This window comes from Aspergillus uvarum (genome assembly GCF_003184745.1).
Source record: "Aspergillus uvarum CBS 121591 unplaced genomic scaffold BO82scaffold_34, whole genome shotgun sequence".
NCBI lineage: Eukaryota > Fungi > Ascomycota > Eurotiomycetes > Eurotiales > Aspergillaceae > Aspergillus > Aspergillus uvarum.
Window position 1 is genome coordinate 323,353 of NW_020291331.1, and position 16,342 is coordinate 339,694.

Below are 16,342 nucleotides of genomic sequence, written 5' to 3' on the forward strand. Positions count from 1 at the left end.
TGCACAAAAAGAAAAGAGGTAGTCAAATCAGATCAATTAAGCCGCTCGATGGGACCTGCTCGCGCACAAAAAGGATGAAAGTTCAATCGCTTAGCCTCATCCTATTTCGATGTGTATGGAGGCCAAAATCAAATAAGCTAAACAATGATAGCCGACGCGGAGATGGGGAAGAGAGCAATGCTGATGATGCCCGTCTTGGCTTACTATGCTTAGAGCAAGAAAGGCGCTGCCCGGGGGGAACAGAGATAAGAGGCGAGAAGAAGAATTTGGTCAGGTAGTAAATTGGGCTGGATGCAATAGGCCCAATCATGAGAGGGTCAGTGGTTGTTTCTTGTTGACATCAAACAAATGAAACAACAACAATAATAGAATGGGGGACAGAGAACTATTCGATATAGAAGAATGTAAGAAGGGTTTGAGAACATGGCCGTGCGTCAGTAAGCCTGACATACTTAGGCATTTTTCCTCAAAACTGGAGTCGTGATTATTTTATCACGAATTGAGACATGGAAAGAAAGAGAAAAGAGACAGACAGAAAGAGCAATAGCAAGAGCAAGATACATAAGGAGATAGTAGTAGAGTTGTAGCTGATATAAAAGATGGTAGGCACAAGCAGATGTGTCCGCTATGCCGGGTGGGAATGATGGGAAAGAATGTGTTGATTGAGCGGATAATACCGCTATAGTGACCAAAAGAAGGTAGTGGAACGTATTCAAGATGTCGAAACAGGGATTCTGACCATAGGGGCTGGCGCCCGATGGTATGATTGGAGTTAACATCACTCGTGGCAACATGAGGACTATAGGAATGATGTGGATAGGTGAAGATGCGTCGCGTGCAGGAAAGCGGATGATCCGTGGCGCCAGGGTATGTATATGATGCGAAAGGTGTGCAGAGCTGCGAACGAGGATATCATGAAAAGTCGGTTCAAAATCAGCAATGGGGAGGTTTATTGTCTGCCAGAGACAGAAACCATTTCAGGCTGCCCGTTGCGAACGACCCCCTTCCCTTTGCCGACTACAGGCGCACCGTTCTGGTGGGGAATTGGTGGCAGGTCCTTCTCGGGAAGAGGTGGGCCATGGCGGCTGTGTGAACTGTGGCCACCAAGGCTGCTGGCCTCGCCTGCTTCTTCGACAATCGGAAGTGTCGAAGGTGCAAGAACGCCGGAGTCGTTAGGATCTCGCACCGTCGTCAGGGTTCGAGGCTGTACAATGGATGACTCCCTCGATGCCTCTCGTTCTGCTGCTTGCATGGTCTCTTCGACAGAAGGTGTTCTTTCCGTGGACGGTTCTCCCATGGCCTTGGCTTCCCGCTGTCGCTGTGCTTCTTCTTTTGACATGGTGATACCCTTGATGAAGTTGATAAAACGATCTCCATAACTTTCTGGGGGAATTGGCGATATTTGAGTGCGATCGTGGGACAGACCCTTGAAGAAGTGCTCTAGTTTCTTCACCATTCCATACTATAAATCCCGTTAGTAACGTAGTACATTATACCAAAACCTGGCAGCTCGAGGCAACTTACGTGAGTCAAGCAGTCGATGATGCCAAGGTAGTAAATCTCTTCGCCAGGCTGGCCGTTCTCATGAGTGGCGCGGAACCCTCCATCATCGGCGTAAAAGACGTGGTATTTCCTCTCGTCAAGAATCTCATCGGGCATTTTCGCAGTTGCTTGGTCTAATGGGACTGGACGCTCACGCTTGATGAGCATCCGAAGTTCTCGGGCCTTGCGCTCGTTTTCCAGTTTGGACGGTGTGCGCATCAACATGTTGGGGTTTGCATCTTCCTCGCGATCACCCCCCGGTTGGAAAACTTGCAAGGTTTTGTCGCGGAGCTTTTCCTCGTTGCCTCTTTCTACATCGTGAATTCCCACTAATAGTGAGTAATCCATGATCTTGAGTTTTTTTAGTAATTCGACATCTCGCTTTAATTGAGCGAGGAAGAAGTCGCGTTTAGACGGGCCACACTGTATCTCGCGGTTCCTCCGAACCCAATTCAAATCCTTCAAGGTCGCTCGCGGGTTCTTCTCCAAATCCTCCTCGCGCAGATCACGGCCAATCATGGAACCCTTCAGGTCGAATGTCTGGTGGATATCGCGATGCGGAGGGAAGAGGTTGTTCATGACAACAAAGTGGATTTTTCGCCCATAAGCCATCTTAACACGATGAAGACCATAGAACTGCGAAATCAAGGTGTTTGGGTTTTGTTCGACGTGCCGGTAGTACTCGGGGAGGATCTTGCGTAATAATTTGTGCTCGGAGTGGTGGATGGTCTTGATAATGTACTTGTAGTCTCTGGAGAAGTAAAAGAAGCTTCCACTCTTGCCCGGAGACCCCAGCTCCGACAGGATGTACTTGCTTGTGAGTGACATCAGATAGTCGGCTGGATCGAGTCGAAACTTTGCTCGCAGGTGCCGGAAAACCCAGGGCGCATAATCCTTGAATTTGAAATCGTACTTCGCAGAAGGCGTCAATTCATTGCCGGTTCTGTTGAACGTCAGTCGATGTACAGTGACAAAAAAGGCACTTGAGAACATACATGTCAAACGAGAATTTGTGCTTCGCCTCGAAGTCCGCGGGAGTCAACTCCCTATCCATTTTGGCATTAATCCTCGAGACAGTGAAACGAATTCCGGTTAACATGTTGTAGGCCGTCACGTAATTCACGTGGTTCTGGTCCACCTTGGTTCCTACGATGACGCGATCATCATCGTCCTCGTCCCGACGTCTTCGTTTCGAGGCTCGCCTTTGTTTGATGGCTTCTGCCCAGCGGGCTGCATCTTCGTCGGGAGCTGCTTCGTCTTGTAAGCTTTCCGACTGGTTGGTTCGAGTAGCCCGTCGGGCCAGGCTAAAGGATGTCCGGCGGGTTCCGGTGGTGGGAGACAGGCGACCGCTACTATAAGCCATGTCTTCCGACTGATCACGACTACCACGGCGCCCGCTCGTTGTGCGCGGGACTTGTAATGTGTGTCGATGGCGAAGACTGGTGTTGCTTTGGTCCGGCGAAATACCATTTTCCGGGGCTGGAGGGGAAGAATAGCGATGAGGGCTTTTCTGCGAGGGAGATAATCGATCGGGATCGGGAGAAAGACGGCCAGCGTCGTCAGGTGGAGAGGTGGATAAACGGGTCGCCGATGCATTGCCTGCGTATTCCGGGGTGTGAAACTCGTCGGTTGATTGTCGGTTGAAATCTCCGTTTACCAAGGGTTTTCCATTAAGCGATCGGGAATTGAGTGTGCCGTTAATGTGTTGGCTTGCGATCGATGCCGCCGGAGAACCTGCCCCTGTGACCGTGTCCAGGGATTTGTCGGATAAATTCCGTTCCAGGTTCGCTGAGGGCCGACCATCCTCCTTGGGATCTCGAGCTGACCCGTTTCCTAATGAGTACATGCTACCGTCCTTCGAATGAGGCAATTCCCGGGTATATGAACTGGCGCTGGATCGCGGACCATTCAGGGCAAAGGCGCTACCGTTTGTGAGCTGGCGATCGTTCGAAGGAGTTTCCAGATGATTAGCGTCGCCATTGGGCCAATTTGTCCAAAGAAACGTATTCCCCACCGAGTTCTTCTCGTTGGGCTTGCCTTGCGATGGGTCGAATGGCCGAGGGTGTGTAGCCGTAACGGTGGCTGTTGGGTAGGCGGCGACGTCGTTGGAAAACGATGGCATGATCAGTTGGTCGAACCGCCGGGGAGGAGGCGGAGATAAGGACAAGGGGAGGGGGGGGGAAGAGGAGTCGACGTTTGTGGGTGATATGCGTCGACTGTTGACCAAAAGCCGAAATGTCCTTTTTGGTCGAGCAACAAGAGGGAAGGAGCCAGCCAAAGGCGGAGAGGGGCTGGTTGAGGGAGGACAAATCGATCAATGGCGGTTGTCGATATGCAAAAAACACGGTTCCTGAGATCGAGCTGGGGGCCAGCCGGCGGAAAGTACTTCAGCGGCTGATAGGCATGTTCAGGTGAACCACTAAGTTTGGAGGGCCCGGATCGAAGTCAAGAACAAACACGTTCTTTGGATTTTGCGTGTCCTGAGGCGACAGACGGAAGTAGGTTGAGGTCTGCAGAGGAAGTAATTTGAGAGAGCGCTGAGACAAATGGTGGAATCCGCAGCTCGGGAAACGGGTAGAAGGGCGGGCGAGACGAGGGCGGGATGGGGGTATCAGTTGCAAATGCAGGCAGAGTGACGACAACGAACAGAATCCAAAGCTAAAGGAGAGATAACTAGAATGCAGGGGAATGGGGGTGGGGGGAAGGAAGAAGGGAGAGACGTAGACGAGATTGTCGAATGGGTGATTAGTGTAAAAGAGAATGAAGACCGAGAGAAGAGGGAGGGAAAGAGAGAGAGAGAGAGAGAGAGAGAGGAAGGGAGGAGAAGAGGAAGAAGAGGAGAAATGGTGACTGACTGAGTGAGTGAGTATTCTTGGGGCGAAACGGACTCGTAATTCAAGTGGAACTGCCACAAAAACGTGGAGAGCTGAACCTGTATGGTATGGTTCCTGATCAAGGCAGTGATGGTGGGATTACACGTAGTGTTTGGAGAGATTATGTTGAATTGAAGAGACAAACGGACAGACAGAGCAGTATTTCCCCCCTTTCTGTAACACTGCAATGGGGGACATTCAGGCAGTGTCTGTACTCGAACTGGATTGTTGCTATAATTACAGAATTAATGATTCTAGTTATCCAGAAGAGAATTGAAAAGCAGGGGAAGGACAAAAGTGGGCGAGCTCCACCAGGACCAACGCCGTCATTACCCAGTATTACGCGGCAGGTACCAACTTCCGATAAGTTACGCGATGGAATCGAAGATTGATTGATGATTGACATACTGTATGTACAGTACATACCTGCAGCTCGGGGAATAGAAGTAGATGCATAAGACCAGATGCTGGACTGTATGGACTGTATGTACTAAGTGCAACATCAGAGCTCTTTCTGTATGTCAAATAAGATGAGTCCGTACTATCATCAATCAGGCAGGAATTGTTTATGCCAGCCCGAGAAAGACGATGAGATCCTTGGCACTCTCTCTGCGACTTTCAATCAACACTCTAGTGATTGTGCAGGTGCAATCTATAGAATTCATGACCTGATCGTGCTACATGCATCATGCTCTTCGGACAGAAGTGCAGTACAGTCCAGTACACTTTTCTATCATAAAAGCAACGAAACGCACATCTATACGGAACAGAACATGGCTGTATTATATGCAACCTGATCTCCGACAGCATGCATCATTAATCGTCAGGATGGACGTTCCTAATTCCCGGCTCCACTCATTCGTTGCCCTATTGCACCCATGATATACCTACAAATACTCATGTCCATCCTCACGAATCTCTCTTCCATCAACCCAGCGATGACAGTTGAGCGACCCAATAACCACACTCCTGTAACAACTTAGCCGTTTGGACTCGCAATCCGTACCTGAAGAAAGGGCTCTCAATACATACCAATGTATCTACAAAAGCTCCCCGAAGGAGCCCCTGATTGACCCTGGACGCAGCCAAGGACTCGGGATTGTGGCAGCCTATTCTATTCATCTTCTGCCAGCAATACTTAATACCCTAACCGTCTCAAAAGGGGTTCAAACAAGAGCAGGGCAGTATCTGGCACCTGGGCCCTGCCCAGGACTCTCCAGCACAAACCAACACTGCAAATCTAGAAGATTACAGTCTCAGTTACTCCGCACCAATTTACCTGAAGCTTGGTAATGCAAGCTGCTACAAAACAATGTCAGGTTCGGAAACCTCCTCTCCCGTCATCCGGCATTGAAGAAGAAAAGGCAGAATTGCATTTTTGCTATGCAAAAACTCCTGATGCATGCACGAATGATCGACAACAAACTCCATGATAGAGTCAACGTCACCCCCCATTCCAACCGCCTCCCCAATGATCTTTTCCCCTCATCCCCCTCCTCCTCCTCCTCCTCCTCCCTCCTTCTTTGAGAGGGTCCAATCTACTCTGACGCAATGGTTCTACAAACAGGTATAGTCAGCAAAACCCTAAGCGAACAGGGACTGGTCTTCCCGAATGCCAGTCACAAGAACAAGAACCTTATAAATGCGAGTACTGAGTACTGTAGCCGAGCAAGTCATCCGGCGATAAGCCCGTTAGCCGGCGGGACGGGAAAAGGTTTTGTTTCCCTTGCTTGTGTTTTGTTGGCTTAAGCTCCTTTGCGTTTCTAGACCCCTCGAGCCTACTGGTATACGAACTGCACATACACCAAATTGTCCCAAATGTAGCATGTTTCTGCCCAAAAAAAAAAAAAAAAAAAAAAAAAAAAAAAAAAAAAAAAAAACAGTAGTCAAGCACTAATTACGACTTTCGACTTCAAAACTAAAACCAGAGAGATTGACCCAAAGACTGACTGACTAAGCGGATAACTTCGTCTTGAAAAGTAATTCCTATTTTTGGTGAATTTGGGCGGAAAGTTTAGCAAAACACACCATCTGTACGCGCTAGGGTATGGACCATACCTCGTGGTAAATTGCGTATTGGACTGTTGTTCCCATACTCCCTCAGCTGAGCTCAGTAAGAGCACAAGAAGACTCCACCAGTTGATCTGGATGTGCGGATGGAACCCTCACCCCCTGGGCCCTTGAATATGCACAAAATTTAAGCTTAGATCATTCCTTCCGCGTGGTAGGCAGTCTTCTTTGCCAATAAGCACTGGCACTGGCATTGCTTGGTGGTGGATCGATTGACTTGATCGCGGGGCCAGGTCCATGTCCCCTGAATGGTGGCTTGGGCATCGATCGAATACCCATTTCTATCCTGACCTCTTCAACCACTACAACGGTTCTAGTTAAACTGAACAAGTGGTTTCATTCCAAAGCGTAACACCCGTCCTTAGACTGGCGTACAAAGCATAGCACGCAATTGAATAACATATCCCGTTGCAAAATCCACCGCAAGACGCCGACCCTACCAACAAGGAGAAAGAAACGACCGAGTAAACAGTCCACAGCATATCCCAGATACAATCATCCCATCCTTCCAGGAGATTGGTGGCCGAGAGAGAAAAAATTACAAACGAAGGAAGGGGACACGACCCAAAAGATATAACCCCGAGGACACATCGCAAACAGAGAAACGGGCCAAAAAGATCAAAGGTAACTGGTCGCTCAAAACGATTGCAAAGAAATTTCCTTAGGCGGAGGCGGCCGCGGCGGCAGGGGCCTTCTCCTTCTTCGCAGTAGTAGTAGACTTCTTGCTCTTCGCTGCAGGCTTGGCCGTTGTCTTGGTCACGCGTCCAGACTTGGTAGTGCTGGTGACCTTAGGTTGATCGACAACGGCCGGGGCCTGCGTGGAAATCAGCATCCAGCGCGGAGATCAGGGAGGGAGGGGGGCAAGCACAGCATTACTTACAGTGGTCGAGGCCTTGCGAGGCTTAGCAGTGTTGGCCTTAGGTCTGCCAACCGACTTCTTGGTGGTGGTGGTAGTGCCAGTGGCCTTCTTGGTGGTGGACTTGGGCTTCTCGGCCTTCTCAGTCTTCTCGGCCTTGTCAGACTTCTCAGCCTTCTCGCTCTTCTTGGCGGCAGTCTTCTTGGTAGCAGTCTTGGCAGAAGCCTTCTGTCATGGAGTCAGTCATCTGGGTCAGTTGGGGGGATGCGGTGGTCACTCACCTTGGCAGGCTTAGGGGCAGCTTCCTTCTTGGCAAGCTTCACGGGACCAGAGGGGCCTGGAGATAAGACGCGTCAGCAGGGGTGTCGGAGCGATAAACAAAGACGCGTGCAAAGCAAGCGTAGATGCAACCTTCACCGTTGGCGAGGTGAGGGTTGCAGGCGAGGTGCGCGACTAGATGGTGGACTTACCCTTGGGTTGAGTGAACTCGCCCTTCTCAACACCAGCCTTGATGGCCTTGTTGAACTGGCTGTCGAAAGCAGCCTGAGAAGCAGGAGCAATCTTGTTGTTGGCCAGAACATATTTCTTGACGGACTGGCGGCTACAGGGACGGGTTAGCTTCAATCGCGACAGAGACGCTGTGTCGGGTTGCCACGTCGCTGAACGGGCGGGACCCTGCGTCTGGCGGTGATCAAGGAAACACGAGTTAGCTTACCTGCTACCGTTACGCTCTTTGAGCTGTTTGAATAGATGTTAGCGATCCAGCTAGGATGGAACAAGACAGTGCCTGATGGGGCGTTGGGAACAATTAAGCACCGTGTCGACGTGTCACGGTCGGGGAAGTTCCCACCCAGCGCCCGTGATCCCGCATCGCACCGGGAACAACGTGATTAACTCACATTCAGGATAGCATCCTTGATCATATCTATATTAATCGAATCAGCAGTCATTCGCGACAAAAATGAAGCTAGAATGAAGATAGCGCAAGGTGGTGGTGGGGAAAGATCAGTCAAAACATACCACGGTAAGAGGCGTGACTCGAGCCGGACTTCTTGGTCGCGCCGGTGGAGGTAGCTTTCTTGGGAGGCATGTTGTTTAGGAGGGAAGGAAGAAGTGGATGAAAGAGGAATCAGATAGATGATGAAAGATGTTTTATAGACACAGGAGATGTCTCGACAAACGTCAGGTTCAAGCAGGGGGGTGGGCGATGGGGAGAATTGTGGCAGAAGAGAAGAAAAGCAATCGACGAGGGAAGGGGTGGAAGGGCCGCGGGGCATCCGCGCTTTATAGGGCAGCGGGTGTTGACACAAGATCACCCTCTGTCTGTCTGTCTGCTCTGCTCTGCTCTGAGAAACGAGACGAGACGAGCACAACACGTCAAAAGTATTTCTCCTCTTTTTGCTAATTTTATTTTTTTTTTACTCTCTATGGATTTTAGGGATGATTTTCTTTATCTTTTTTCATTCTTTTTTAGATCTTCATCTGATATATTATGGTAGTTTGGCTTATGGTAAGGTAGAAGTGTTTTATCAGTAAAAAGATCAAGAGCTGCGTTCTAGGGTTGGAGTAATCAGCATTCCCTCTCAACCTGCGATTTCTCTCTCTTTTCACGCGCATGATCCGACTGCTGTCAACCTTGACGCGTTCTTTTGCCCCCTCTATCGTCCCCCTTCACCCAACTTCTTTTACCTTAAAAATTAGCGGAGATGCATTCTCGACGGCTCCCCTACCGCCTGATGTGGTTTTTGATCTTTCCCGACGGGATCTGTTCGCTGCTATCAGCAAAAACTCTTGATCTCAGCCGGCCGCGATGTTGTGTTGCTTTTCCCACCTTTCGATCTTGCAACCTGATTTCCACCACCCCGTCGCATTCCAACCTACCATTCATCAGTCTGACAATTATCGTACTATCTATCTCCTCTAGGTCTATTGATTTTTGAATATATGTAGCATATTCAAAATTATCTGAGCTGGTGGTGGGTTACGTGTGGGAGATCGCACTGCAACTCCCGATGATGCCCATCAGTGTCACCCCAACCTTTCCTCTGCAGTTCAATCAAGCTCATGGTGCTAGATGGCAGCTATGATGCTCACAGTCCGACCAACTGCAGTTACTGGTCAGCCCCTTGCATCTGTTGCATCCATTGAGCTGGATCCAATGGCTTTGAAACGGTGTATAGAGAGCGCGTGGAAGGCTCATTGTTCCACTTGATCTCCTCGTGCGGAGGAGGCTTGGGAAGGTCACGAGGGGGGAGGAGATGATGTTATGCACTCCCAACCTTCTCTTTACTCTTCCCACAGCGCACCTCCCCCCTTTCCTTTTCTCTTCCTCCTTTTTTCTTCTCCTAAACAATTTCCCTCGAATCAATTGTAAGAAGAACTCGAAAAGGGTAGGTCATAGTCGAGGTCCTGGGAAATTGACCTATTGGTGCAAGGCTTTGTCTTTGGGATCCGACGAGCGATCGTCTTGCATCCGTGGTTCCTTCATCCGTACAGTTGGTGGTTAGGCGCTCGTGCTGGACTATGAGCTGTCGGTGGGGCTATTTGGTTCTTCCCCGGTTGAATAAATTGGATTCTTCAGATATGTGGTGTTGTATATGAATGGGGCGTGGCTATGAGGGAGGATGTGCTGTGTCTTGTTGTAAGTCGATTGAGGATTATGGGGTGAGCGCCCACGATGGGTTTGCATACCCTACAAGCGGTGATCGGAGCGATACTCTCCCACTTCAGGGTTGGCCCAACTGTGTGCAATCTACTTTCATTTCACTATGCTCTATCGTTGCTGTCATGATGTCAAAGTTCACTGCGTGGAGGCTATGGTGTCGACTGCGTACATCAAGGCATGAAGCAGTTCGGCCCAGAATCTACCCGTACAACGCCAACCAACTGTAGATTTTCTCCTGCTATCGCATGCTTTATGTACAAAGTGAACTTCTGCAGACTCCTCTGTCTCTTTTATCTTCTTATTCATCACTTCTTCCATGTGCAGTGCGAGCAAGACCTTGGGTTATGCGATTGACCGTCGTGGTCCGGATGTATGTGAAAGGAGATATATATTCTTTGATGGGCATCTTGGGTGAGCGCAGCATCAACGAACTCGGAAATATCACGTCGAAAGATGAGCACAGAGTATATGATTTACTGATTATATCAACAAATCAACAGATCAAGCGCTACAATCATGTCGATTCCAGACCCATCACTTTCTCAAATTACACGCCTGGTAGACCGGGGATCGCGTGACCCCACCATTGCCGGGGAATTGCCATCATACCACCTGCGCATCGCGGAGAACAAAGCAAACGAGCTTGATTGTCACAAGCCCACGACTATCTCACGAGCGAGCACTCAGCTCGGACTACGACGGCTGTGCTGAGCATGACAGCTCCCTGGTGCTATAAGGTACTGTAGGTACTGCCATTCCATCCGGCTGGCTTACTCACCTACGGCGGGGTTGAACCCCATTAGTTAGTCGATGCGGATGTAAGACCGGCCCCAAGCATCATCACACTATACCGTCTACACCATGTATATACGCACTATGCAACCATTCGTAACAATTTGAATCGAGGTTAATTATCATCAATAAGTAATAATGCTACGCTAGCGCATTCTCGTCGATATAAACGCCTTGCTATGTTTCCGATAACCAGAGCCTTAAAACGCCGCCAAGCTTCAAATCAAGGCACTCTCCCAGAGACGCAATATATCAGGTTTCCCATGATTGCGTCGATCACATGGTAACTCAATGAGTGCCTTCGCTTTTTTCCACTTTTCGCCCAACCTCGGGACTCTCGAATTAGAATTCACCATAATGGGTAGTCCATCACTCAGCCAGCGCCGCGGGGTCTGGCCTTGGCCTCTTTTTTAGCCTTAGCCTCATCCTTCTTGCGCTTCTTCTGCTCCTGAATCTTTTCATCATGCTTGCGCTTCAAATTGGCCTTCTCCGCATCCGTCCGCGCTACTGGCTTGAAGAATCCCTCCAGACGGGACTGCTGGGCGGTTTTGAGGTTCTTCTGCAGGCGGGCAGCACCGCTGCGAACACGATCCTCATTGAATCCTTTGTCTTCGACCAGGTATTTCACAAGGGCCTCTACGTCGGGCGCTTCCCACTTAAAGTCGCAGTCGGGGTGGTTGGAGTCCCTTACGTCGGGATTGAGGAAGAGCTCTCTGGCATCCTGATATGGCCAATCATCGGGGATGACATATTTCTTCTTGGGGTCGTTCTGGATGAACTCAACCACCTTCTCAAGAGTCCCGTGCTCCCGAATCAGCTTCAGTGCCGTGTTCGGACCCACCTTGGGGATGGGTTCCAGGTAGTCGCAGCCGAGTAGGATACAGAGGTCGATGAACTGGTGGAAGGGTAAGCAAGTGCAGAGTGATCATGGAGGACTGTGTAGGATATATACCTGCGCGCGATCCATGCCAAGTCCCTCCAGCGCACGGCTTAGGTGAATCTCCTGGATAGGCTCCTTTCTCTGCTCACTAAATGTCAAGTGGCGCAGGAGGATGGGTGTTTCGAAGCACAGCGTGTCCATATCTTCTGAAGCGGCAGCATAGACCTTGCCAGCACGGGCAAGCACAGCGCATTGTGCCTCGGCCTCCGTCGGGGCGTCAATGTACGGGATACCCATCAACTTCAGGAGCTTCTTGCACTCTTCATTGTGTTCCCTGGTGACTCGTACCGTACGACGAGAGAATTTCTCCACGTCCTCTGCAGTACCCGTCTCCTTGGCCTCCTCGTGCGCTTCCGTCGCCTCGCCTCTCCGGGCAAAACGTTTGGCCAATTCTCCCGATTTGAGCTTTGGCGGAGCGCCATCAAAGACGTATAGAGGTTTGATGCCATTGTCGACCATTCTTAGCGTGCGATAGAACATTCCCATCAGGTGTGATGTGGTCTCCCCGGTCTCATTCATGAGCTGCTGACCATCGGAGCGGACAGCGATGAGGAAGCTGTAGATACTCATGGACCTGAACTGGCATTAGTCACGAAGGGATTTGAAGACCGAGCCGGGTCTAGGGATAGCATACGCATCCTGCAATATCAGATAGTGGTTAGTCCTGCTTACAAGCACAGATGCAGCTAGCTAATTGACAAAAGCGGGGGTTCAATTGGGGACTGGACATACTATAGCGACCTTGCGGCCAAAGTGGTTTTTGATCTCCCCCGTCTTTACGGCATCAGGGGCTTCTTCCGAGATGACCGAAAAGAGGTCTGATGGTGAGCGGAGATTAGCATTGCTGAGCTCATGCGGGTGTGCAGTTGTCGATTCGGAATTGGCAAGGTGGGAAACAGCGCGACTCACTTTTAATACCCATGACGGATATTCCTGATCTGGGTACGCTTGGAAAAGACTATGGATATGCGATGCGACGAAAGAGCTTTGCCTTGCGAGAAAGGGGGGGGGAGGGGGGAAAGAATAAATAGGATGAAGCAGATGGAGGGCAGTTCTTGCGGGCCGCGACAAAAAAACGCGGTCTGGGAGAGGTCGAACGCGCCGTGCGTCATAATTAGACCTAATCGGGACTAGAGCGGAGACTCGGGCAGTTCCCCGTCCCCGGAGTTCTCTTACATAAGCCGGGCTCCACGGCCTAGACTACTAAACTACTAGTAGACTAGGCCTCGGAATGAAATATTAATGAGCAGTGGCTGATTGACTTGATTGACTTGTGCCTGCCTGCCATTGCTGCTTGCTGCCACTTTTGCTGCTGTACAGCTCCTGCAAACCACACAACCTTAGGAACCTTCCCCTCCCTCTCCGTACTTATTGTACTTCCGTACGCCGCTACCCCCGTACTTATTGCCGACCCAAAGCTGCCATGCCAAGCGGCAAGCCCCTCTTCCCTTCTCCGCCTTGAATCTTATCACAGTAGTGGCTGTGAATCCATTCGCATCGCAACCAGCCATATGTTCACCTAATTGCGCATTTTTGGTCGATTTTAATGTTTTGAAGACGATGCTTCTGTTGCCGCCATGAAGCGAAGTCGTCATCTTTTCGAGGCCAATTGCGATAGTCCGTCAGCTATCTCCCCTCAGGATATGGCATCCCACCGCACCCCCGAACACGACTCACGGCAGAGTCCAAAGCATGTTCCCAAGATCTCGCGCCGAATCCGCGCCTGCACAGAGTGCAAGCGGCACAAGGTTCGATGTGACATGAATGAGGGGGAAGTGGCATGTCATCGATGTCGCCGGATGGGATTAGAATGTGTGGTCAATAAAAGTCTTCAAACATTGCTAGACGATGAGACAGAGTAATTAAACCCTCCTGCATGCCCTATGACTTTGAATCACATCGAGTCGCTGACGATTTTGTGCATTACGCAAAGATGGAAGGCAGCAATGGAGCTTGCGATGGCGGACTTGCTTCGCAAAGCTCGACTCCCCGAACTATCCTACTATCAAGCGATCAGCAAGTCAGCCGAACCACCGTCGAAGACGAGGGATCGCAACGACTCTATGGCATCTATAGAAGATGCGCTGCTTCCGACAAGCAACCATAGCGGGGGAACCAAGCCCACCGAGCCTGCGCACGCCGCAATGACTGAGAATAGTGCACCCAGCACCACCACTCACCGACCGCCGCAGTATTCCCTCGACAGAGAAGAGAACGGAACATCGTCCCTAGTCACTGCTCCTATGGGAAGCTTGTACGAGGTGACTCAGCTGAGCGATATTCAAACCACGTCTCCTGGGAGACACCATGCATCGGATCGGGCCCTTGTCACAGATTTTATATCAAGGGGAATCGTGGACAAACAAGAAGCAGAGGAACTATTCGCTCATTTTGATCAAGTACTTAGTCGCTATCTATGGGATGGTATATTGCTGAACCACAAGGAACTAACCTCAGTGCGCAATTCTTCCTCAATGCTCTCTGCTGCCATTCTTGCCGTGACAGCTCTTCACATGCCGAGCAAAGAGCGAGTGTTTGAGATCTGCTACACCGAATTCGCTAAACTAGCATCAGAATCTATGCTAGATAGACATCATACGTTGGATGATCTACGCGCCCTCTGTATAGGGGCCTTTTGGCTTGCCGACGTGAGCTGGAAGCTATCTGGTTATGCCGTTCGCATTGCAACCGAGCACAACCTGCATCAATCGTATAGAAAAGCCACACAAGGCTCTCCGGAACATATAGAGCAAGCACGGTTATGGTATCTCTTATATGTATGTTGTGGAATTCTCCCGCTGCCCGGCACCGACGATGAGTTGTGTCCTCTTACTGACCTCCTTAGACCCTAGAACATCATTTTTCCATCGCCTATGGGCGGCCTCCCATTATACACGAAGACTTGAGCATAAAGAACCACAACATATTCATACAATCCCCGAACACGCAACAAGGGGACCTGCGCCTGCATAGCCAGGTTGACTTGTTCATCATCCTCACCCACATTTACCACGCCTTTGGTCCTGACGTTGACTTGGAGGTTCCTGATAGCGAATTCTCCGAGATTGATAAATTCGATGCTGCTCTTGCGGATTGGCAATCTTCCTGGATTCCTCGTTTAGGTATGTTGCTGCTGTCTATGCTCGCTGACACAATGCGCTAATACAGACAACACAGTGGGGAGTCGATATGTCGGGAAGTATCCCTATAAAGCGGTCTACCTACACTACCATTTCTCCCGCTTGCAGCTCAATTCGGTGGCTTTGCGAACCTATCATTCGTCCGGCTCAACACGGCCCATGTCCAATGAGCGGAAACACCGAGCGAGTATAGCCATACGATCCGCTATCGACACGCTTCGGGTCGTCCTTGATGAGCCCGATATCGAAAGGGCCTTGGTGGGGGTTCCGCTCTACCTTCACAGTATGATCACTTTCGCGGCTGTATTTTTGTTGAAGATCGCTGCGAAGGGCTGCTCAGGTAGTGCCACGGGGGCTACGGGCCAGCAAAATTCCATCGCCTCGGCCGGCTTGCTCATCGAGGTCGGGTATGTTCGTGCGCTGGTTAGCCGGATCATTGACATGATGGTCTCGTGCAGCAAACGCGCCAGTGAGCATCATCTTAGTCATCACATTGCCCGTGGCTTGAAAAAGATGCTTACGGGCTTGGAGGAATGGGAGAAGAGAACCGGCAATAACACCCTGTCCTCGGGACAAAACCCTCAGGACAATACCTCCTTGCCCAAACCTGTTGTCGCCCCTGGACCGCAAGCTCTGGGTGGACGGGAAACGATTCTCAACCACTCACCGGCCTTGTTGGGGGTAGCACCTCTCTCAGCAGAGAGGGGAAATAGTTCCGAGTCCATTACCGGACACGAGAAGCAAGAGGTTGGACTGTGGGAGGGCTCGGTCGATCCGATGATGGCTGATTTGTGGGGTTTTGACGAGGAGTATTTCCCAACCGGAGTCTTCGATTTTCTTCAATCTCAGATGCCTGCTTAAAGCTGTTATATACATAGAGCATAACGATAACGACAGGAGACGAATTGCGCAGGACGCATGCAATGACTACGATTATATGTTATTATGTGGAGTCTGGTGTGGGGGAGGGGGTGTAAGGATGTGAGAATGGGGTGCTTCTAGAAATAGAAATCTATCTATATAGCAGAAGACGTAAGGGTGCTATGAGGTGCTAATTGTACATACCTACCTAGTAATGAGGTAGGTATGAGGCACTAAGCACAGCCCTGAGGGTAAAGTACTCGGCTGTAGGCAGGTCTTCCCTATCGACATTCCGGGGTGAGCTTATCGATTGGACGGAAGGGCCGACGGGGACGGAAGGCAAGCCGAAGTCTCCGTTCCTACATTTCCAAATTGTTCAGCTCCTCCGCGGCTCGATCGGTTCGAGGTTCAAGCATTTGCTTTGTTACCCCCAGAAGACAAGGAATATGCCATTTAAAAATGGAGGATTGGCTTCTGTCCAGTCCGGCATTCTCTAATTGCTTCCAATCTATTCAGGTTGTTGGGTCATTGTGCTCTTCCGTGCTCCACAAATCAACATACATACATTGAGTACAACACTTCCGACGGGATTTACCGAGGCTG

General features: G+C 50.3%; 4 protein-coding genes across 4 annotated transcripts; 1 reads left to right on the top strand and 3 right to left on the bottom strand.

Annotated features, from left to right (window-relative positions):
- Positions 1-613: 613 nt before the first annotated feature.
- Positions 614-3,796, bottom strand: BO82DRAFT_104311 (1-phosphatidylinositol-4-phosphate 5-kinase). Its single transcript, XM_025629749.1, has 3 exons — positions 2,538-3,796; positions 1,525-2,485; positions 614-1,462 (listed from the first exon to the last, which is right to left on the bottom strand). Exons 1-3 carry the CDS (start codon positions 3,662-3,664, stop codon positions 950-952), a joined length of 2,601 nt encoding a protein of 866 aa, XP_025490998.1. The 5' UTR covers positions 3,665-3,796; the 3' UTR covers positions 614-949.
- Positions 3,797-7,146: 3,350 nt separating this feature from the next.
- On the bottom strand, positions 7,147-8,431 carry BO82DRAFT_403146 (histone H1/H5 family protein; the record flags this gene model as incomplete). Its single annotated transcript, XM_025639360.1, has 7 exons — positions 7,147-7,299; positions 7,366-7,569; positions 7,623-7,678; positions 7,812-7,942; positions 8,057-8,079; positions 8,241-8,266; positions 8,362-8,431. 7 exons carry the CDS (start codon positions 8,429-8,431, stop codon positions 7,147-7,149), a joined length of 663 nt encoding a protein of 220 aa, XP_025490999.1.
- A 2,477-nt stretch (positions 8,432-10,908) lies between these two features.
- On the bottom strand, positions 10,909-12,744 carry fen1 (multifunctional nuclease RAD27). The gene is made up of 5 exons (XM_025635404.1): positions 12,648-12,744; positions 12,471-12,556; positions 12,373-12,377; positions 11,751-12,312; positions 10,909-11,693 (listed from the first exon to the last, which is right to left on the bottom strand). Exons 1-5 carry the CDS (start codon positions 12,658-12,660, stop codon positions 11,172-11,174), a joined length of 1,188 nt encoding a protein of 395 aa, XP_025491000.1. The 5' UTR covers positions 12,661-12,744; the 3' UTR covers positions 10,909-11,171.
- Positions 12,745-13,026: 282 nt separating this feature from the next.
- On the top strand, positions 13,027-15,739 carry BO82DRAFT_337702 (Zn(II)2Cys6 transcription factor; the record flags this gene model as incomplete). Its single annotated transcript, XM_025633406.1, has 4 exons — positions 13,027-13,596; positions 13,672-14,515; positions 14,584-14,860; positions 14,907-15,739. Exons 1-4 carry the CDS (start codon positions 13,316-13,318, stop codon positions 15,737-15,739), a joined length of 2,235 nt encoding a protein of 744 aa, XP_025491001.1. The 5' UTR covers positions 13,027-13,315.
- Between the last annotated feature and the right edge of the window lie 603 nt (positions 15,740-16,342).

Excerpts from the sequence above, each read along its gene's own strand:
- BO82DRAFT_104311 (XM_025629749.1), bottom strand. The coding sequence starts at position 3,664 with ATGCCATCGTTTTCCAACGACGTCGCCGCCTACCCAACAGCCACCGTT. Across the intron at positions 2,486-2,537 it reads CACAAATTCTCGTTTGACAT|AACCGGCAATGAATTGACGC; the intron begins GTATGTTCTCAA and ends GACGTTCAACAG. Across the intron at positions 1,463-1,524 it reads TCATCGACTGCTTGACTCAC|TATGGAATGGTGAAGAAACT; the intron begins GTAAGTTGCCTC and ends CGGGATTTATAG.
- fen1 (XM_025635404.1), bottom strand. Across the intron at positions 11,694-11,750 it reads TTGGCATGGATCGCGCGCAG|TTCATCGACCTCTGTATCCT; the intron begins GTATATATCCTA and ends CCCTTCCACCAG.